Genomic DNA, 23793 nt, shown 5'->3' with positions numbered 1-23793 from the left:
TCTAAAACATGCAGTATATTTTTTATAGTACAATAACACATTATTGTCAAAATATCAAGGAACATTTTATTCCTCATGTCATGATCCCTTTAAATAATTAAAGTGAGGTTTTGTTTGTGAAATATTATCCTGTACATATCTTAACTCTATTAAATGGCTCCAATTATTCCACATTAATTTAACTTATGGACACAATAAGCACAGTAAGGCACTACATTATTTCCACGGACACATACTTTTCTAACCCTGGATATCACCACATGCAGAGATAGTGGAATGTGGCATAAATTGAGTTCTGTTTCCAAAGGGGTAATGGTGAATATGCCAATGGGTATTTGGAGAGATTATTATCATTTTTCAGAAATAGTGGGAGCAGAACTCGTGATTCACCAGCTAACGTTATCAGATGATTGCTGTGATGTCAAAGACCAATGTGATGTTTGGATGACAGGATGAGCTATTTTGAAAGAAATATAAAATGTGTTTTAGTTTAACTTAATAGAGGTTTGGTGTTGAATTTATTAAGGCTGGTTTGGCTTTGAAATGCTATTTGAATTATTTGATACATTGCTTGCTGGGTTGTGAAACATTATCACAGTACTTTGTTTCAAAGTCAAATGACAGTACATCAGTAGATGAGACACTATGTTTGTTTAATTTTGAATGTTTTTCTTTTTCTTTTTCGGACAATGTTATCACATTGTGTCACATGCATAAAATATCTGTCGAATCTGCATAAAAGATCACTGATATTGCATGAGCTTCACGCATTATATGACAACAAGATCAGAAAGAGATGTGTAACTGTCATCTGAAAGTTTTTGATGACCTGCAGCATGGATATCCTTCATTACAGTGGATATGTTTCACCAGTTCAAACCGCCAATGAGGACTCCAACAAGTCCACCCCCCTACAAACTATTACTGTCATGTCCGTAGGCAGCCTCCAGGAAAGACAGAGCTTCAGAACAAACATGCTCTCTCGAATGTTCCACTCTGAAGAATAGAGGGATCACAAACACACTCTGACAAGAATTGTGCCCCTAACCATTCCCTCTATATTCACTCCATCCCCAAAGAGACTGCTTGATTCCCCCTGCCACCCTCTCTCAAAGTCAGAAAAGTCTGTTTTAAATGGGTGAAAACTTTGGACATCAATGTGGAGTGAATGTATTGGGGAGAAATCTATTCTGTGATTATGGTCTGGTATTTTAAGAGACTGACCACTCTAAAATGATTTTAAGTTTTGGAAATATGCATTGTCAGCTCTCTTTAAAATAACAAGTATCTGTTCAGTGCAATGGTATTTGACAATTCTGACCTTAGCATTGGTGTTTGCATGTACTTTTCAGGGAAGGCTGCTTATACTATGCGACAATGCCATGTAGCATTATCCCAGTCTTGAGAAGTAAGTCTAGTGTTTAGTCAGGTATCAAATTAATAGCCTTGTCAAAAGGCTTAGAATGTCTGAAATTTCTCAGTTCAAAGCAAAATCTCTTTAGACTTTGTTTGTTTGTGTAATTGTGTACCAGAGATCATCCTTCTCCACACAGTGCCTTTTATTGATTTTTGGCATTTTAATTTTTATGAAAAATGTACTTTATGATCTTGTATTGCTTGCTTCTCTTTATGCTTTTTTCTGTTGGAATCAAAAATATATTGGGTTTATATTGGAGGAAAATTTGAATTGAAATTTGCTTTAATGTTTTATACACAAGTCTTATGTTATTGGCAGATGACTGTTAACACAAAGCTCGCTGGCTGTGCTCTGTGTGTTTGAATGTAACTTCTTAGCTTTCTTTTTAACATTCTATTCCTGACAGATAACCACACCCTCCGGTCATGAATTTTTGCTGCAGGCAGATCACTTTCCAACCATCTCTAAATGGCATGATGCCATCAAAAAAGCAGTGGACAGTCTGGTAAGTCATTTTCTTAGAGAACAAATTCTCTAATCTATTTAACTCAAAATGGTAGTCATATTAGCTGCTGTTTCTAACAGTGTAGCCTGGTATCACTGCAATTTGTTGTCATTGATGTTGTTTTCATATCCCAATACATAGAGCTTAGAATGTTTTTTCCACTCAGTGCTAAACAGGCACAGTTTATTTTCTTTCTGTTTACATGAAATAGAACCATGGGTCTAACTTCAATAAATTCATTAATATTATAGGAATTGTTCAATAAATGTTTGAATATATTAATAGTGCAATAATTGCCATGCAACTGACTACTGTAACTATTTTTGAATGTTTTCTGCATCAATATGATTATTGCTTTTATATCATGTTTTGTTGTAGTCGATTGGAGCTGGAGGCCAGAGCTATGCCAGACCAACCATACAGAAGTCCAACAGCACAGAATGTTTGTCCAGACCAACTGGCAATCCCCCTAAACCCAAACCAAAAGAGCCCAAATCTGAACACAGACGCTCTATCAGTGAGTAACACTTCTGTGTGTGACAGAGAGAGAAGGATAGAGAGAGAAAGAAAAGTGATAACTGGCAATCAACACAGAGACTTTAGGAACAGTGAATGTGTCAGTCAAGCAGCCTTGCTTCACCACTGTTTAATATCTACATTAATGAGTTTGCAGTCCTGCGGAGACAATCTGTTGCCCCTTCCATCTCTTTATTGGTGAATCTCATGAAATTTGTCAAGAGCATGTCCAGATCACACAAATAAGACATTATATTGTGTTAATACAAAATTAAGCCTATTTTTAGGAAATAATTTATTTACAATTTGTTGTACTGCCTTTATTGCCAATTTAAATTTCCATTATTCTCATTGGTGGATCTAATTAGATTTTCATTATAGTAATACAGATTTTTTTTTTTTTTTTTTTTCAGTGTAGAAATACTGCATTACAGTAATGATATTCTAATAATAACTACCATTGAGAATAATAAAAAAAAAAAAAAAAAAAAAAAAAGAAAATGTCTGTACACGTTACGATAATGAAAATTTGGGGGATGGGGAAATGTGCTTAATTGTCATGAAAATGTCACAATATCACAGTAAAAATGACGATAGTCCTAAAAATAGGCATCCTTTTGATTTTGGGCTTGTTATTTCATGTTAACTAATGTTGTTAACTAATTGTTAACAAATGGAACCTTATTGTAAAATATTACAGATTCACCCATATGAGGCATTGATGATCACTTCCTCTTCTGTGCTGTTGGCATCATATGCTTAACAGGAAGTACAGCAGCACTTTGACCAAACACAGTCTGTTGCTGTTAAAACAACATGCACTTTTGTAATATATGTGACAGAACACTGGCACAGGTGTAATAAAATCCAGACACTTTTTTTTTTTTTTTTACATCTTATTACATCATTTAGCATATGAGACTGAGACTGATACACTGAACATGCTATAAATTTGACTGAATTTCAGACAATATGCGGCTGTTCTGAATTCCAGTGAGAGATTAAGTGAGACTGAGTCAGTCTGCTCTCTGTCAATCATTATTATAAATTACAAGCTACTTGACACCCTCCAAATGCCTCACTCATTGATAATTGCTGCATTTTCTGCCCTGAATGAGTATCAAAGAGAATTCATTTATTACTGTACTGAATACTGGGCAGTAGCTCACATACTAATCACTGGACTCGCAAAGCTGGTGTAATATTGACACTAACATTGGCCAAAATCAATAAATAAATGCTGCAAAATGAGATATTCCCTTACACAGGAGAATAGGTTACATAAGTGCTGTAGCTCACTTCTGGTGTGCTTGCCGTGTTTTGGAACAATGTGGAGAAAGGAAACGGCCTTATTTGCATGAGTAGGACTGGCACAAAGACACCCTCAAAAGAATGTGGCAAGTGTTCAGTGACAGTATTGTTCCTGTGTCTCTTGTGATCCCCTGCGCAGTGTTCAAGCTGAATTACAGTGCTTCAGACAGCGCAGACAAGAATGGAGTCAAGAACAGACTGAAGAAGTTCATCTCCAGACGGCCCTCTATGAAAACGCTACAGGAGAAAGGCCTTATTAAAGGTGAACGAAAGATTTGTCATGTGTCTTCCATACATTCATGCATTCCTCCCCAATCTTTATTTTATGAAGTCCCAGCAGCAAATAGCCATTCGTCAACACCAAACCAGCAATGTGTTTCTTTTAGAACACTTTAACAGTCACTTCAAGAAATACAAGATTGTTTTTAGAGAATGAAATAACAGATACTTGTTTTTTTTTTTTTTCATTTTGACCTTTAATTTAAACATTGACCTCAAATAATTGAAATATATTGTGTTCTGCACTTAAGTGGTGACCTGCAAATCTAACCATTAAATTAGTTTGTTGTAATCAGGAACATTATCATTAATATTCTTAAAGTAGACATTCTTAAAATGAAGGGATGGAAATAGGAAAGAATGTATTATGGGGAATCTTTGTCTGGAGTCTTTTTATATGCACATACATGCATGTTATCCACACAAACAAGCAAAACAAATATTTGTATGCTTTCTGTTAAAATGAACTGAATATGTTAAGCTATTACAGTAATTACCACAACAAAAAAAAAACAAAAAAAAAAACACAAATGTTTTTAATTTGAATGTTTTGACAGCCCATATATTTTTAAAATCCATTACCTTTATACATTTAATAAAACATATTTTTCCAAGCAACCCTTGTAATCTGCTTATGCAACCCATAGGTGAAAATCACTGCATTAACACAGCTCAATGAAAACTGAAAATGTCATACAGAAATCTCAGTTGAGATGATCACGTGTAAAACAACTTTGTTGCAGCCCAATTAATAATCATAATTACATGCTACATAATTACCAGTTACATATTACATGATGACATATAAATGTGCAATGTTAGGACATTAATTTATTTTGGCTCTACATGTTTCCATATTAAACAAAACTGTGACCCATTTTGTTTTTTTGTTTTTTTACACCACAACATTCTTTTTCCTTTTTACTGTATACCAGTTCAACAAGCGAACCCTGATGCCATTAAAGACTGTAACTAATTTATTCCTTTCATGGCATACAACAAACATAACATTAAAAGGATATTTTAAGCATACTTGGAACCCTCGGATGAAGGTAATGATATCTTTAATTTCCTCTGGTGTCAAAAAAAGACACTTTAATGTAATATCTGTAGGGGTAAATGGTAGATCAAAGAGGACAATGTTGAAAAAATGAATAAAACTACTGTGGGATTAACACAATAGCGCAGGTGGCACCTAACACAGCTTTTGCAGGCAGAGCTCCAAGGCAAGCTTGCCCACTAAACATCCATATAAAAATTAGGATCCTTCCATATTGTACCGACTCTTTTTAATAGTAATTATTTAGAAATGCCCCTCCCGCACAGTATTTCTCTAAAAAAGCCTTCTGAATACACATTTGTATGCAAAGGTGGCTTGCTTGCAGTCATTTATGCATTTAGCACATTGCTGCTGCACCCCACCGCCCCTCCACCCCCTCCTCGCGGATGCTGAAATGAGAGCAGGACATCTTTGATGTTCCAGAAGCCTCTGGGACAGCTTGCCTGAACTCAAAAAGCCAAATGATGAGGACACTAACTGACTCAATGCACCTCTACACTGACAACCGTAGTTTTGTTCAGTATGGAACATTATGATCTTTTGTGGGCCATTTTTGAATCGCACCAACACATTTCATTATGCGTTTCATCTGTGAAATTAAAGAAAGTATGGGGTTACTCTAATGAAATACATAAACTTAATCTGCAATTACTTTGTGGAGCAGCTTGTAATTACACATTGCAATTATTATGTCTATAGTCATTAATTACTTTAACAAAGCCTACAGTATACATGGGCACTCTAATGTAAACCAAACCCTGCTATACCTTAATATGCTTGTTATATAAATGTTTATAAAATATAAATACTAACATATATCAATACATATTTTCATTGACATGTTTTTTTCATAGACCGAGTGTTTGGATGTCATATACTGACCCTGTGTGAGAGACAAGGGACCACAGTGCCCAGATTTGTCAAGTTGTGTGTGGAAGAGGTGGAGAAACGAGGTATGATTTGAACAGATGTTCCTTGTAGAAGGAATTGTTATGGTTTCATCACATGCCAATCTGACCTGACTGATAGAAGTCTTTATCTCATCCTCATAGGCCTGGTGGCTGATGGGATATACAGGGTGAGTGGCAATTTGGCCACTATCCAAAAACTACGCTTTCTAGTTGACCAAGGTAAGATAAGTTCAGTAATTATCTATTATATGTGGGTTTTTATTTAAGGGTGAGGAACAACCAAAATGTAATCATTGTAATATTACTGTGAAAAATATTCTTTTGGACTGTTCTGCTTTTAATGTAATTAGGCAACATTTCTTTTCAGATAATATTTTGAAGGATTTGTTGAGTAAAGTGTCACCTGGAAAACTTTTAGAATTTTTAACAAATACAGTTAAATAATCTTATATACAGTAGATTTATATATATATATATATATATATATATATATATATATATATATATATATATATATATATATATATATATATATACACACAGTGTATATATACAGTACATTTTTTTCCTTTTTATGTTTTAATGTATTTGATCTTTTTTGCTGTATTTACTGTTTTTTTTTTTTTTTGTTTTTTTTTAATTATAACTTGTACTTACCATGATATAGCCCTTGATCTGTTCTCTGTGATTGGTTATACATCTTGTTTTTGTTTTCCTTTCTATTGTCACCCTTTGGCTTACTCACTGTGGGCTTAATAAAGCATTATTCTTTGGAGCTAATTTAGAGCAACATGCTTTGTGAAAAGTGTTATAGAAATTGAATAGGTTTGAAGGGCACCACTTTTAGATTGCATTCTTGATGATATCACTATTTGTCTAAATTAAGCATTCTCATGTAGTGATTCTAAAGGCTTGTGTACAGTTTGCTTAAAAGGTATAAAGTGGTTGCTGTGTATTAAGTGCCACGAATTGTTTGATAAGGATTTTCAATAGGGTTTCATATGCAGTCAAAATGCAGTCAGGACAATGTGCTCTGTTCTCAAGGGGCGTATTAACGTTGACATAATGATTAGCATTTTTTAATTTCCTCATCAAACGACTGTTGTTCTAATTCTCTCTGTTGGCTTCTCTGACTGTGCCTCTCTTTCCCTAGAGGAGGAGCTTGACTTGGGCGACAGCCAATGGGAGGACATCCATGTCATCACCGGAGCGCTAAAGATGTTTTTCCGCGAGCTGCCAGAGCCCCTGTTTCCCTTTCGCTTTTTCGAACTGTTTGTGGAAACCATTAGTAAGTACCAAAATCAGTTACAATATAAGCAAATCAGTGCTATTGCTAAAATATTTAAAATGTATAAAAAAGGAATGATTAATTACCTTTCTCAGAGATGTGAGACTTCAGAATACCCATAACATTCTCAAGTATTCCAGAGCAACATCTACAAGTTATTTCCATTCATGGTTTACAGCTTAGCTTGATCCAGTCCTCTTAAATGTAATTCAAGCCATGGATGGTTAAACCACTTGCCACTCTTGGGCAGAGCAGGGTATTTGGGATTGACTCTCTTAGAAGCAGTCTAGCAGATCTGACAGCCAAAAGGGGTCGCTCTTTGACAGGGAGGTGCTGAGATCGTGGGGGAATTTCTCAGGCCAGAGGGTAAAGTCAGGGCCTGTGGTCCAGACAGGAACTGTCACTAGATCAGCCTTAGTGTCACGTGTAAGCTTCCTCCAACAGCACAGAGTAAACCCTGGGCCTCATCACAACCGTCCAACTGACGCCAATGTGTTTCTCTTGGGCAATCAAGCTTCCGAAAGGCATACTTTTTATGAAATATGTTTATGTACCTTTATGCTTAAACAGTTTTCTCACGCTTTTGTTTTATGACTTGTTTTGTTTCTGAAACCTTGTTAGGCTAAAACCAAACACAGTCAAATTAGAAGCTGTGTGAACTGTGTGTCCACAGTGGTGATAAACTATGATCTAAAATGTACACTGGCATGTGAAATGAATCTCAAACAATTCCAAAATAGAGAGGGTAGAATGGATTGTGTGCACATTGTTTTTTTCCTGCTGTCCATTCCCTGCCTACAATGTTAAATGATATAATAAAGTATAATTTACCAAATAAGTGTAGTTAGGATAGCAAAATAAATAGGCTTATCAATGTTTAAAAATGAGTATAAAAGGGGGCCTGGGTAGCTCATTGGTAAAGATGCTGGCTACCACCCCTGGAGCTCACTAGCTCAAATCCCAGGGCATGCTGAGTGACTCCAGCCAGGTCTCCTAAACAACCAAATTGGCCCGGTTGCTAGGGAGGGTAGAGTCACATGGGGTAACCTCCTCGTGGTCACTATAATGTGGTTCGTTCTCAGTGGGGCGCGTGGTGAGTTGAGCACAGATGCCGCAGTGGATGGCGTGAAGCCTCCACATGCGCTATGTCTCCATGGCAACACGCTCAACAAGCCACATGATAAGATGCACAGGTTGATGGTCAGGCAACTGGAATTCGTCCTCCACCACCCGCATTGAGGCAAGTCACTACGCGACCACGAGGACTTAAAAGCACACTGGGAATTGGGCATTCCAAATTTTGATAAAGGGGAAAAATTCAAAAAAAAAAAAAAGAGTATAAAATGCTTGTCATATCTTTTGCAGTTCATGTTTAATTCCAGTCAGTGAGCTCTATTTTGTAGCAAATTCAGCTGTCAGTTGGTAGAAGCTAGCCAAATTAGACAGATGCCAACATTAACAGGCTGCATAACATGTCCTCATCCTCAAAAAACATGAACAAAACTATGCAAAGGACAAATAATAAATGACATAACTACATTAAATACAGGTTCACTTGCCAAGAAGTATGATTTTTGCTACCCAGTTAGCATGCTAACCTTGCATTGCATGTGGTTTGCTATGAGCGTGAAACAATCTAAATTCAAGAGACATGTAGACACCAAAATTATCCATTTTAACTTTTCAGCCTGTCAAAATAATAATGTATCAAATTATTGGGCTTATGCAGGTCATTGTAATATTTGTAAATTTTAATGTTTGATTTTAAGGATGTTTAATATTTAAATTATCTTGTTATTATGTTGGGTCGCCACTTGATATCCAATGTAAAATCTGGGTTCTAAAGCAAAATCATTTGAAAACCACTGGTTTAGAGTACAGCATGAGTGTAACCTTCTATTTGTAAAAGGTAACACATTAAGATCCCACTTCTACATCTTTATTAGATTTTTACTAGTTAAAACTACCCTTAAATGCATACCTCAGGTCTTTAGTGACCCGTGACCTCAATCCACCCCTTGTATCTAATCTATTTTTTGGAGTTATGCGCACACCTTTTTCTTATGAATAGTGTAACAAAGAAAAAAAAAAAAAAAGGCCAAAATTGCAAAAATAAATAAATATTTTTTATAATTGCTTAATTATCAAACATGTATAGGGTCATTATTTACCAGAGATATAGTGTCGCATTTTCTTTTGCACTTCCATAAATCATATTTTAATGATTATTTCATATATGAGTTTACTGTCACATGATATCTATTTCTTTGTTTATTACAAGACAAATGAGTATTTTATATATATACAAATTACTACATGTTGATTTTCTGCACAATGATGGTGAATTATCAGAATGCATGTACACAAACATATTATTCATGCTATTTCTTACTCAAGTTGGTGCGGTTGTTTCAGTGATTGGCTTGATTTACATTTAACATTGCTATTTGATGAAGAAGCAATGCATTAGTTTGTTATAGCAAGTACAACACAAGAACAGTATGATATGACTATTGTCATTTGTGTACTACTGAAATTATTTAAGTTGTGCATCTATTTAGACTCAATATGTGCCTGAGAAAAAGCATTTTTGTAGCTTCTGTGTAGATTGTGTGTTATGTGTAGGCCAAAATGTGTTTGAAAGCCAGCTGCATCTAATGAAATTTCAGTGTGGAAGTAATGAATAATGTTATGGGATTTGATGCATAATCTCTTTGATATAAGAAAATAAAACATCAAAATATATCAGAATACACCGATAAGCCACAACATTAAAACCACCTGCCTATGTGTAGGCCCCCCTCGTGCCACCAAAACAGCACCAACCCGCATATCAGAATAGCATTCTGAGATGCTATTCTTCTCACTACAATTGTACAGAGCGGTTATCTGAGTTACCATAGACTTTGTCAGTTCGAACCAGTCTGGCCATTCTCTGTTAACCTCTCTCATCAACAAGGTGTTTCCATCCACAGAACTGCCCCTCACTGGATGTTTTTTTTTGTTTTTGGCACCATTCGGAGTAAACTTAAGAGACTGTTGTGTGTGAAAATCCCAGGAGATCAGCAGTTACAGAAATACTCAAACCAGCCCATCTAGCACCAACAATCATCCATGCGATTATCTAATCAGCCAATCGTGTGGCAGCAGTGCAGTGCATAAAATTATGCAGATACGGGTCAGGAGCTTCAGTTAATGTTCACATCAACCATCAGAATGTGGAAAAATATGATCTCATTGATTTGGACCATGGCATGATTGTTGGTGCCAGATGGGCTGGTTTGAATATTTCTGTAACTGCTGATCTCCTGGGATTTTCATGCACAACAGTCTCTAGAATTTACTCAGAATGGTGCTAAAAACAAAAAACATCCAGTGAGCGGCAGTTCTGCAGATGGAAACTCCTTGTTGATGAGAGAGGTCAACAGAGAATGGCCAGACTGGTATGAACTGACAAAGTCTACAGTAACTCAGATAACTGCTCTGTACTTGTGGTGAGAAGAATAGCATCTCAGAATGCTATTCTGAGATGCGGGTTGGTGCTGTATGAGAGGGACCTACACAATATTAGGCAGGTGGTTTTAATGTTGTGGCTGATCGCTGTATATTCTATTCTATTATTTGTAATTGGTAATTGTATTAAATTCTTTGAAAATTTTACACTGTCTGGGCATTTTGTAGATCCATTTGTGATAGATGTATACTACCAGTCAAAAGTTTTGAAACACTTACTCATTCTTTATTAGTTTTTCTTCACATTTTAGAATAATAGTAAAGTCATCAAAACTATGGAATAACATAAATGGAACTACGGGAATTATGTTGTGACTAAACGAAATCTAAAATAAATCAAAACTGTGTTATATTTTAGCATCTTCAAAGTAGTCACACTTTACCTAGAATTTGCAGACATGTCCTCTTGACATTTTCACAACCAACTTCTTGAGGTATCACCCTGGGATGCTTTTTAAACAGTATTGAAGGAGTTCTTATCTATGTTGGGCACTTATTGGCTGCTTTTCTTTATAATTTGGTCCAAGTCATCAATTTAAAAAAAAAAAAAAATTTGTATTACATTTTAGTTTTATAATGAAATCAATTAATATGGTGGCACAATTATATTTTTGTCTACAAAACTAATTTAAAACATTTAAGCATACGCCTTCAGATCAAAAGATTTTTAAGATCATGAGAAACATTTCAGTCAAATGTTTCAAAACTTTTGACCGGTAGTGTACATGCCAGGTCACTAAATACCCGAGGTATGTAATAATGTTTGGTGAAACACTCATGCATTAAGGGTTAAATCAATGAATAACTTATATTCTCAGCATCTGGAGATATGGACTACCAAAAAGCCAGTTCATGTACTACTATTCAGCTATCATAATGGCAGGAATATCATTATGAATACAGCACCTCAGTTTTGCCCCACTGGAAAAAGATATGTGTGAGACAGAATGGGAACAGGCCTGAGGTGATGTTGTAATTTGCTAATAAATATTTACTTGATCCGCATGTAGGCCAAAGTACAGCAAACTGCTTGTATCCAATTAATCAGTAGATGAGCCTGATCACTTACAGATAGTATTTAGACAACTAATTATTACAGAAAAAAGCCCCTAATAGCAGGAGGTATAATTAGCTCAACCTGCAACATGTCACACCAAAACAGAGTGTATATTTTAAGATTTTTGACTGCGCTGCCAAGAGTTAAATGGAGTGTTCACCCAAAAATTAAAAGTCTGTCATTTACTCACTCTCTGTAACGTATGCTGGAACTGCTGACAATGATGACGAGGACGTGAAGATGAAGAACCCAAGTGCAGTTTATTTACAGAACGTGAACTCCAATAACCCTGACTACAAAACAAAACATGGACATGGACATGGACATGACATGACATGACATGACATGACATGACATGACATGACATGACATGACATGACATGACATGACATGACATGACAAACACATACCATCACATACAATACTCCACCAATAGACAATGCAAACATGAGGGCTTAAATACAACACATGCGAGAACATAAACCAATGAAAACATGACACAAGAACATGGAGGGAAAACAGAAATCACATGACTAGGGAAACAGGAACACATGACATGAATCAGGAACTAGAATTTCAAAATAAAAGACATGAATCAACAGAATACACCTGACACTCTCATGTTGTTCCAAACTTGTAGGACTCTTTCCATGGAACACAAAAAAGGAGATGCTAGGCAGAATGACAGCCTCAGTCACCATTCACTTTCATTGCATAATTTTTCCATACAATGAAAATGAATGGTGACTGAGGCTTTCATTCTGTCCAACATGTCCTTTTGTGTTCCATGGAAGAAAGAAAGTCAACATGAGGGTGGGTAATTGACCGATTTTAATTTTTGGGTGAACTATTCCTTTAACCTCGTGTACTGTACCTCCCCGTAAACATGCGTTGATGTTGTATTTTGATTGAGCTATACGCAATGCTAAATTTTAATAAATTTAAACTGACTGATCTCAGTTCAGGAGGCTCTGTGCTGTCAGTAAAGGGTTCATGTAACAAAAAAATATGCCGCCGACCACAGTGGAGTTTGTCTTTGGGAGAAACGCCAACAAAACTACATAAGAAACCTGGTAAGAAACCTAATTAGGTTTTTACACTGAAACATGTTTCAAAATGTTTTCATCAAAAGATTAGTCTCTAGTTTCATCCAATATGCCATTTTTATAATTTGAGCAATTTATCGCAAAACGCCATTCTGCTAAACACAGTGTACACTGATGTGTACTTCAGTGCATTTTTTTCCTTAGAAATCCTATATTTACTGTGCATTATCACAATGAGAATCAATGGGTTCATCCAAAAGCCTAAAAATGTTACACTCCTTAAAACATAATAAACAATTTTCTAAAAAAAAAAAAAAAAAAAATAGACTTTCTATAGCTTGTTATTATTAAAATTTCACAACTTAGTCACACTGTCCACATATGTTGCCATACATTTTTAAGAAAACTATTTGCTTTAGAATTTTTTTTTTTTTTTTTTTTGCATGTTTAGTAGGTGCTACTAGTTACAAATCAAAAAGGGTAACGGAATATGCACACAGCAGTCACGCTCGTGTCTCAGAAGGTTAAGCTCAGTCCTTTCTGTGAGACAAGGCTGCTACTGTAGAACGTTTGCACTGTAGACTTGGGAAATGTAACTTGTTGGCACAAATGTTTAATTTGTAGGTTACTCAGATCCTCCCATCTGTAGTATTGGCATGGATTAATGAACGTTGGAGCTCGTCTTACATTTCATTTACCGTAACTGCTCAGAATACTATTTTATTTATCTAACAAGGCCACCATAAGGCATTTTCAGTGAATCCTGAGGATACTTAAGTCGCTCAGGTCATCTTTGAGGTAGTTGACATGAAATGCCTTTGAAAAGTTGATATGTCCTGCGGTGTGGCAAGGTATTGTACTATTTTGCCTTGCAAAGGGCAAAACACAGTAACTCTACATCATTTTATGACTAAAATCAGGTCTTAGATTGTGATCTGTCCTGACACAGATGTGTTTGGCACAATTATGCTCAGATTAAGTACATTTGCAAAACTGTAGTAACTACACAATTCATGCTTTTTTAGTGTTGGTGTAGTTACTGCATTTTGCTTTTGTAGGGCAGTATTTTAAGCAGCATTTTGCCTATTCTTTTACAGTATAATTATTATACAGGCAGTGTTTATGACCTCATTAATTAAGAGACAACATCAATTATGTTGGAATGGAATATTTCTCACACACAGGACCATCTAAAATGAACTAGGGAAGGCAAGAAGTGGATTAAAAGCAGCAATACTTAAAATAAATGTTTACAACATGTACAGCGGTCACCCTGACAGGTCACAAAAAGGGGAAAATAAACTAAACATAAAACATTAAACTCAAAAGATGAACTCAAAACATGATAAATAAAAAAAGTGACATGATTCCACATCACTCTCTTAAGAATCAAAATCTTGATGGACAGCTCCTCTAGTCCTTTCTCTCACTATGGCTGCCCTTTATTTGGGTGGTATTAAAATAAGGTCTCTGGAACCATATTTTGGACAGGGATACATTTAATTAGGACAGCTGCCCAAAAGCACACTGCTTCTGGAACTCTTCAAGGAACTCTTTAGTCATTTAAGATTGTTGGAAGTTCTGACAAATTATTCAAATGTAATCTTTGGGTTGAAGACTTCACCCAACAATAAATGGCCATTTCACTCATGATTGGCAAGATGCTCTTAGCACATTTCATCTTCTCAAATGCAGTCTGTATATTTATTTACAATGTATGTGCTCACTGTCTCAAATCAACATTTGGACTTCACAGAGTCCTCAGGTGAACAGTTGGCCTAATTTTAAATTGTTTTACTCTGCCTGTTTTGGATGTGGCAGGCACCAGTTCTTGGCTCACGATAGCCTAAATCTATTATTCATATTGCCTGCCACCTGTCCAATAGACAGGCTCGTCTTGTTATACAAAGCGAAGACATTCTTGTTGACAAATGAAGGCTTTGTTCTCTGGGCCCACACACAATCCAGCGTTTGTGTAATTATCTGGAAGGTTAATTCATATGCACTGTAAATCTATATTGCTTTTGAAGATGGCCATTGCATGTTCTAAAAGATAGACCTCCAAGTTTGTAACATTTGCAAAAATGGCTTTTATGTTGTTGTTTTTTCCCCTATAGTGATGCCTCAAGTGTAGTCTGTAATGTGTTGAAATAATGACAAGCAGACAGTACATCTGTCACAACATAATTGTTTGCCCATTCTGATGTTAGGCTCTTTCAGCTGACAGTTCATACTTCAGCCTGTGAATCACAAGTCTTTACATTCTAAGGAGCTTTTTTCCAAATTTGCCATGTGGCCTCATTGCCATGCAAAGCTAGTATGCAGAAATATTTTCAAATCTCTTCCCAGTCTCTATATTTCATCAAGAAGTTTTTCATGTTTAATAAATTACAGTGCTGATCCTCTAAGACTTTGTTATTCATAAAGCAAAGTATTCAATTGGGATACATTTAAAATCTTAATCATAACCTGCAGGACTATTTGCAGTGTGCTAATATTTGCCTTGACAGGGCTTAAAGAAGCCCGCAGACAAAGCTTGCAGATGGGCTTATCCTGAGAAGCAAAGCTGTACTGTGGTAAAGAAGGTTTCATTGTTTGTAATTGGATTATATTCACTGATTTTTGTAAGCAAAAGTACATCTATTCTTTGCTGTGCATCAGCTCATTTAACAAAACAATGATGATGCTCTCGGTTTGCTTTACAGAGAGTTCAATGTAGCAATTGCTCTGACGAATTTGGCGCATTTGTGCAGCCAAAGGTAAATAAAAACAACAGCAGTTGAGTCATTGTGCTGCACAATTAAAAAAAAGCAAGAAAGTGGGAGCAGAAAAAAATATAAAAGATGGGGGGAAAATACATCCTAGATATAATAAAGAAGAAAAAACACACTCACACAAAGCATATTCACCATGAATCCCCATTTACAAGTAATGACACTTTTAAAATAATAAATCATTTCATAAAATAGTGAACTGGATTTGTCTCCAAATGGCAGCATGTCTCATCATTAATTAATCTATTAACCAGGATTTGTTCTGTGGTAAAAAATAGCAGACAGTGCTTTTAGTTATGTAATTTAATTATGCTAAATTATGTGAATAAACATATTAAAAATTTGTTGTTAACAGCAGTCCCTTATAATCTCAGTAATTTACCAGTAATGCTTACCATAGTGTATTCATCCTGATTTAGGGTATAGGCATTTTTAAACCTGCTTTATATTAATGACACTGCCCCTGCCATCTGTCCAAAATACAGGACAAGGGAGCATCTCCAATATGCTAGCCACCAAAGGCAAAGTAATTAATGATAGCAATAATGCCAGCAATAATGACTAGATTAAATATTTTACAGGCCGACTGCCATGCAGTGTCCAAGCCAACAAAAAGCTAAATGCCTCTGCTGAGATGATGCTTGAAGAGAAAGCCATAAAAAAGATATTTCTCAAATAAATGAACTGTAGTAAATAATTGTAGTTGTGAATTCACATTGTTTCACTGAATACTATAACTTTGCCACTAAAAAAAAAAATCTGTTAAAACGTAATTTGTTTAGGCAATTATTTGCACCATTTCAAGACCCAATGTTGGATCTACAGTAACTTTATTAAAGAGCACAAAACCCAGTCCCTCTGCTAGTGTTACCTAGAGGAGTGGGTCAGAGATTCACTCTGTGTCCTAGAACATGGTCTCTGTCTGTGCTCAATTGACAGACCTGGCATCTGACAGGGGCATCTGCTCACAGAGCCTGTGCCAGCGCGGTGTATACACGGAGACATCTGCTCCATTAGTGCCCAGGGGGCATCCTCGGCAGTACAGTAGTTATGCCCCCAGTCTACTGCCAGCTCCCTTCCATGGCACATCCCATGAATAGCATGGTGGAGCTGTTAGCCAGCCATGCTATGAACAGACAGTGATGGCTTGGGGAGAGAACACTGCTTCCTTAAAGTCAGAGGAAGGCTGAAGTAATTTACTCTATTCAGAATGTAAAACATACACAGTGTGATTTTCATGATATTTAATCAATAAACAGATACACTAGGTATCATCTGATGATGCATTTTTAAGCTTTTAACTTTTTAGGTACCTATATGTAGCCAGATCTTGGGTATACAAGTAAAGAACCAGACTACGCCACCTTGGAATTACAACCAAGGAATAAACATTTAAAGTAAGCCCAGAATAGTTACAAACAAAATAGGGCCCCTTGGTACATTATTTGAATAAGAGACTGAGGCGTGACTTCCAAAAAAAAAAAAACAAAAAAAAAATGTTTATTAAACAGAGTAAAAAGACTTGAAGAAACTTCATAAAAATAACCACAGCTTACCAGTTAAATACCCACACAGTATATCAGATGGTAAGAGACTGGATTGAGCAATTACACCATAAATAGATAACACAGTTTACCAATTAGTTACCGTAACAAGGTATCAAAAGGAAACAGACTTGATAGATAAATAGCAAAAAATAAATAAAACAAAACAATGTATAAAACACCAAGGCAGTAAGGAAGGGGGGCCAACCCGTATTGCAAACCCCGCCCCTAGATTCAGTGCAGACACTTCACACCATCTGTAAAACAACCTCAAATAGCAAAGTGATCAAAACCACACACAGAGGCAAGTCATATTCCCTTCTGTTACAAATAACATACTGAATAATGAAAACCAGTAAGTATGGTGATGACAATTTAAACCAAAATGGTATCGAAACAAAATACAAATAGACCAATTGATAATCAAACAAAAATATCAAAAACAAAAAGAACCAAAAACAAAACCACTGCAATGATGTTTAAACAATAGCTGTGCAAACTGTAATGTATAGTACGGCGCAAACTCATTTAATCACATAAAATAAGTTCATAGAGCATTTTTGTTCAAACATAACCAACAGTTTTATGAGCTGGCCGTATCAAAGAGCAGCAGGTAAAACACAGCAATAGGAAAACAGTAGAAATGACAGCAGAAAAATGGCAGCTAGCATTATACACACACACACACGAGGCCGCACCGCACCGTTAAAGAGAAGGCTTGTGCCACACGTTGTCAGACTGACCACATTGATGCACCTCGACCTAATCATATATTAAAATAAATATTTGCGGGACACTGATAAATGAAATCAGGCCAAGAGGCGGAACTCACCACAGGATAGGGAAAGAGCTGCCAGGTTAATCCAGCTTCTTGTGAAAATGACACGCACGAAAAGCATTAAACAGCTCAGATACTACACGTCTCTCAGGGAACAAACAGCTCACAGGGAGACAGAAGCAACCACACTGAAACCATGCTTCCACTTTATAACACCACTGCTGATCAAATCATTAGTGTGTGCTAATCACATCAATAGAACACACATGCGCTCAAAGAATTGAGCCTAGCGCGTACCTTTACTAACATGTGTAGGGCTTTACCGGTTGTTTAGATCAGTGTTACTATCAGAAATAATGAATAATTATTCCTGTAGTTATTAATTAATATTAAATTAATTAATTGGATCTAACTCATTAAAACCTCATATGGGGCTCCAGTAAATGTAGTGTGCTGCGTTTAGGAGCAAGTTTGGTTATTAGCAATAATTAATAATTAAAATCAATAGAACATTGATGAGAATCAATGTTAGCTTTTTAAAATCCTTTAAATCAACAATTATCAAAGATAATTGTTAATTGTTAACATCGATGAAACATTAATTAAAATTAACACTAGCTTATTGATCATTCAAATTCTATCATCAAAGATAATTATCAATTATCAAAAATCAATAGAATATTAATAAGGATTAACATTGACGGGGCACCACCCTGCAATTAGGGACTAATAACCAAATAGTAAAACAGTCTCAATATTAGATTGTTTTCTTAGGAAAATTGACATCCGAAGAATATCGATTTTCGGGAAAAAAAACAATGAATGAAGGTTTGAATCCGAGCACTGACATCCCGTCAGCATGACACAGGTGTATGCAAAACAAACCAAAACACTTCTCTTTGTAATATAAACAAAGTTTATTTATGCAGTAATATCAATTAATAATTAATACAATGCAGTCAATAAACTTCCGACTTACAACTACAAACTAAACAGTGATATGATTAGATATGGAAATCAAAATAATCCTATAACACATAAGGTGTGTGTGTGTGTGTGTGATTAGTAAGAGAGAGAGAGAGAGAGAGAGAGAGATGATTAAGTGACAGCCCTAAAGCCGATTTCACAATAATGGGAGAGAAAGCAGCTGTGTTTATCACTCAGAGACGCGGTGGACGGCTCATAAAAGTCCCGCGTTATTTGACTCTTTAATGGATGAACTCAGTTGCTGTCTCACCCGCGATGGCGAAATTGCACAACAGTCCAATTTGGTTGGACCACAATACAGCAAAACAAATTCGTGATAATTAATACCCTGAGTATTAATAATGAGCGGACATGGCGGTCCGTAAACTGTACAAGCAAAAACCTTGAAACACAAGAATAACACACTATAATATTCTATCTCTGCCCAGACGTAAACCTCTTACCTGAATCACATGAGGACACAGGTAGAATGTGTGTTCCTCCGTCCTTTAACTCTGACCCGGTTACTTGAGGCTCGGGTGATGACGGGAGGCCGTTTCCTCGCTCTGTCAGTGGGCGGTACGGCTGTTGATTCTCGGCGGGCTGGCGGAGAACTCAGAAATGTCGACTTGATTGAAGATGGAAGAGAAATCTTTAATCTCTTCACTTCTGTAGGCAAACGGATGAAGATGCGAATTGCTCAGCGGTCTCCTTCGGATCCGTTAGATTGTTCGGTTGTACACAGAGTAATCTCAACTCGTCCAGCGAGATGGAGATTGTATGGCCACAGTTTCAAGTCAGACGTTACTTCCTTGTGCCACGAGGTTGCACCTGAGAGCAGCAAAGAGCTACGTCTATATTCGGTGAACAAAGTCGCTGGAAGTAAATTCTGGAAGCATTTCAGAGGTATTTCAACTCCTGATGATGTCATGGTTGCGGGACGTTCTGTTGTGTGCCTCATCCAATAGGAGTTGAGAGTTCAATCCTTTAGTGAGCAAGGCTTCATGGATTTGTAGTCTGTTTTGGACTCCCTTTGTTTGATTTTGGCGTGATTTTTTCAGTAAGATTTACGACTTGGAAGGTGGGGGCTTGAGTTAGGTTTTTACAACTGTATTAGGCCTGCCTTTGTCTTCTATCTGAATACATGAGGCCCAACACAAGTATGCGCCGAGCGCGTCCAGCAGGAAATACACAAACAGAAAAGTTATTCTTCGGGTCACAATCCCCCTGGTTTCAAAATTGTCGGCCCGACGATGTAGCTAATGCCAAGGCCTAAAAAATACCGAGACCATATTATTGGTTACAACCCTCTGAGAGTTCACCGTATCCCTTACCCTACCTCCCACTGTCTCTGGCAATCAATGGACATTAGGATGGTAACCTGCAGTAGCCCGGGTAGTTCGACGTAAGGGAGCATCAATGGTAGGAACAAGGCACTCTGGCAACTCAGTCAAATGACTAGCGGGAGCACAAAAGGGCAGTCAGAATTATAGAATTCACTGATCGGCATAGGTACACTCTCCAGGCTCTGAGGCAATAACTGGTAAATATTTAAAGGCAGTGGCTGATCAGGATGCAGGCGCAGTGCTTCACAAGCAGGAGGCGACCCTTGAGGTAGAGACTCTTGCTCTGGAGGCAATGATACCTACAATCCTTCATCTGGCAGATCATCCTCACCAGATTCTAGTGATGTGGAATCTGATTCAGAAAGAGGAGAGCTGGAGGGCTTATCCAAAGGCTGCTCAGATGGCCGGGCCCTCAACAGTGCTCGATTGACGTGTCTGACTTTTGCTAAATTTTCAACAGGGTAAATGGTATACACAGACCCTCCTCTCTGAGGTGCTCTCAGGACTTATAGATCACTGAACTCCAGCAATCTTGGATCTTGGCTTGGCCATGTACATGAAGGTCCCATAGATAAACCAGCTGACCTTACTGTAAAGGGTCCTCCTGTACCCTCTTGTCATGCCGCTCCTTCCTGCACTCAGCCGCTACTTCCATTCAACTTTTAGCTCCCTCATAGGCCACTTGAAGCCTGGCCTGATGCTCACAGACCCAGTCATGAACATTGCCCTCAACAGGAGTCTCAATTCTACCCAGGAGGAAGTCAACTAGCAGTTGTGGGTCTTGCCCAAACATCAAAAAATGTGGAGACTCCCCTGTGGATTGATGTAGAGTGGTACTGTAGGAGAATACAACTTGAGAAAGATAAGTGGACCAATCCCTCTTTTTATGAGGAGGCAAAGTGCGCAGCAGATTGTGCAATGTGCGATTAAATCGCTCACATTGGCCATTCCCACCTGTATGTGCTGGAGTAGTCTGACTATGTGCATTGCCATACAACTCGCAGAGTTGCTGAATTAAGGTGCTCTCAAAGTTTCTCCCCTGGTCTGAATGGATTCAACCTGGAACTCTGAACTTATAGAACCACTCGTTAACCAGAACATTGGCCACTGTAGCAGCTCACTGTATAATTAGAGAAAACATCTGTCAAAACAAGAACATTCTCCATTCCATTTTGAGATGGTTCCAGCAAAGTGTAGTCAATTGCCAAAATTTGGTTAGGTTTTGAAGCTAACAAATGTCCCATATATGTCTGAGCTCGAGGAAAAACATCTTTGGCCATGATACAGCGTTCACATTGTTGACACCATTGCTTCACATCAGCAAACATACTTGGCCAAATACATCTCTGTCTCACCAAGTTTGTTGTCCGTTCCACCCCTTGATGGTCATGTTCATCATGAAGCTGTTGCAACACAGTGGACTTTAAAGATGCAGGTAGCAGGAGCAGGAAGGACTCTCCACCACCTTGAGGATGGTGACGCTGGCGGTATAATACCCCATCCTTTTCTCTCAACCGATTCCACTGCTTTAAATGTTTGGTCACATTAGAGGACACCTGCAATCGCTCCACATGAGAGGGATATTTCCCTTTTCTCCACAATGCCAAACATTCTCCAAGCACGGAATCGGCTTCCTGTAACATGCAAATCTTCTGAGGTAGGACTAGGGAGGGCAGTAATAGAGGCTTGAATACCTTCACACCGGTGTCCTACAGGGGCAACTTGTTGAAGGAGCTCTGGCACAGGAGCGTGCAACAGAATACTGTCATGACAGGGCATCAGCATTACGGTTACTAAGTCCGGAATGATACATGATGCTGAAGTCAAAGGTAGCAAGTTGGGCAGCCCAACGCTGTTCTAGAGCTCCAAGTTTGGCAGTGATAAGATAGCTGAGAGGGTTATTGTCAGTGTACACAACACATTTTTGTCCAATTAGGTACTCAAGAAATTTCTGTCATGGCCCATTTCAGGGCCAAAAACTCCAATTTCATGGAACTGTACTTTGACATATTCCTCTCAGAGGATCTCAAACCTCGGCTGGCATAGGCTATAGGCCTCACCTTGCACTCTTGCTCCTGTGAAAGCACTGCCCCCAGTCCACTATGGCTGGCATCAACTTCTAGGATGAAAGGCAATGAAAAGTTAGCGTATGCCAAAACTGGGGCACTCACCAGTCGATTCTTCAAGGCATCAAAGCTCTGCAGGCACTCTGCAGCCCAAGCTTCCTTACATGATCTTACAGTTCTTTTCTTCTTTGTATTGGTCAAATCTGCCACCAAGCGGTGTAGGGGGGCAGCCAACTTAGAAAATCCTTCCACAAACCGCCTGTAATAACTAGTGAATCCCCAAAAAGACCTGAGTTCTGAAACGTGCTGTGAAGGTTGCCAGTCAGCAACTGCATCAATCTTTTTGGGATCAGTAGCTACCCCTTGGTTGGAAATGACTTGCCCCAAATAGCTTACCTCGGGCTGGAAGAATGAACATTTCTCCAATTTTGCTTTCAAGCCTTCCTGCTGCAAGCGCTTCAAGACAACCTCCAGTCTTTCCAAATGCTCAGCCACTGTAGAGGAAAACACTATAACATCATCCAGGTAAAGCAACAAGGATTGACAATGTTGGGAACCAAACATGCGTTCCATCAACCTCTGAAAGGTGCTAGGGGTGTTACACAGCCCGAAGGGCATCCTGTTCCACTCAAATAACCCAAAGGGCATGCAGAAGGCAGTCTTCATCTTGTCTATCTCTGTTACTGGCAATTGGTTGTAACCACTAGCTAGGTCCATGGTGGTAAACCACCTAGCACCCTAGAGAGCATCCAATGACTCCTCAATTCTTGGTAAAGGGAACGCATCTTTCCTTGTCTTACTATTCAGTTGCCTGTAGTCAACACACATATGCAGGCTACCATCCTTTTTCTTCACCAGGACAATGGGAGAGCCATAGGGACTGCTACTTTCTCTTATAACCTGAGTTTCCAGCAACTGACTAATATGATTCTTAACTGCCTCATATTCTGATGGATGAATACGCTGATAGCGCTGCCTAACTGGAACCTCATTGAGTAAGGGAATATCATGTGAGATAAGACTAGTACAGCCCAGGTCACCATCATGTGCTGAAAACACAGAAGAATACTTCCTTAAGAGGGCCCTCACTTGACACTGTTCATCTGGGGTAAGTATTGACAAGTCAACTGAATTTACCCTGTCCTGCATAGAGCTAGTAACCAACTGAGAAGAAACAGTGGCCTGTATATTTACTGGGAGTTCCTCAATGTCTGGGGATAAACTCACAACAGTTATGGAGCTTATCATACTTAGGACAATTCGTGGCTGGAGCTCAGCATCAGCTAGACCTACATTGACTACAGGGACGTAAACCTGCCCTCCTACTACTCTCACAACAGTTGGAGAAATAAGAAGACCTGCTGTCAGGCCACTATTGGATGGCTCGAAAACTACAGTCAACCCAGAATGTTGCTT

At 37.9% G+C, this 23793-nt stretch overlaps 1 protein-coding gene across 1 annotated transcript in view; it reads left to right on the top strand.

The window, feature by feature from the left end:
- Positions 1–23793, top strand: part of LOC127447126 (rho GTPase-activating protein 15-like) — a 70166-nt gene that overhangs the window by 24812 nt on the left and 21561 nt on the right. Inside the window, exons 7-12 of the mRNA XM_051708735.1 lie at positions 1824–1922; positions 2301–2439; positions 3889–4011; positions 5943–6041; positions 6141–6218; positions 7153–7287. Coding sequence (XP_051564695.1) covers positions 1824–1922; positions 2301–2439; positions 3889–4011; positions 5943–6041; positions 6141–6218; positions 7153–7287 — 673 coding nt within the window. The remainder of the gene's footprint in view (positions 1–1823; positions 1923–2300; positions 2440–3888; positions 4012–5942; positions 6042–6140; positions 6219–7152; positions 7288–23793) is intronic.

This window comes from Myxocyprinus asiaticus, chromosome 10 (assembly GCF_019703515.2).
Source record: "Myxocyprinus asiaticus isolate MX2 ecotype Aquarium Trade chromosome 10, UBuf_Myxa_2, whole genome shotgun sequence".
NCBI classification, from domain to species: domain Eukaryota; kingdom Metazoa; phylum Chordata; class Actinopteri; order Cypriniformes; family Catostomidae; genus Myxocyprinus; species Myxocyprinus asiaticus.
This window is presented reverse-complemented; position numbering and strand designations above follow the sequence as displayed.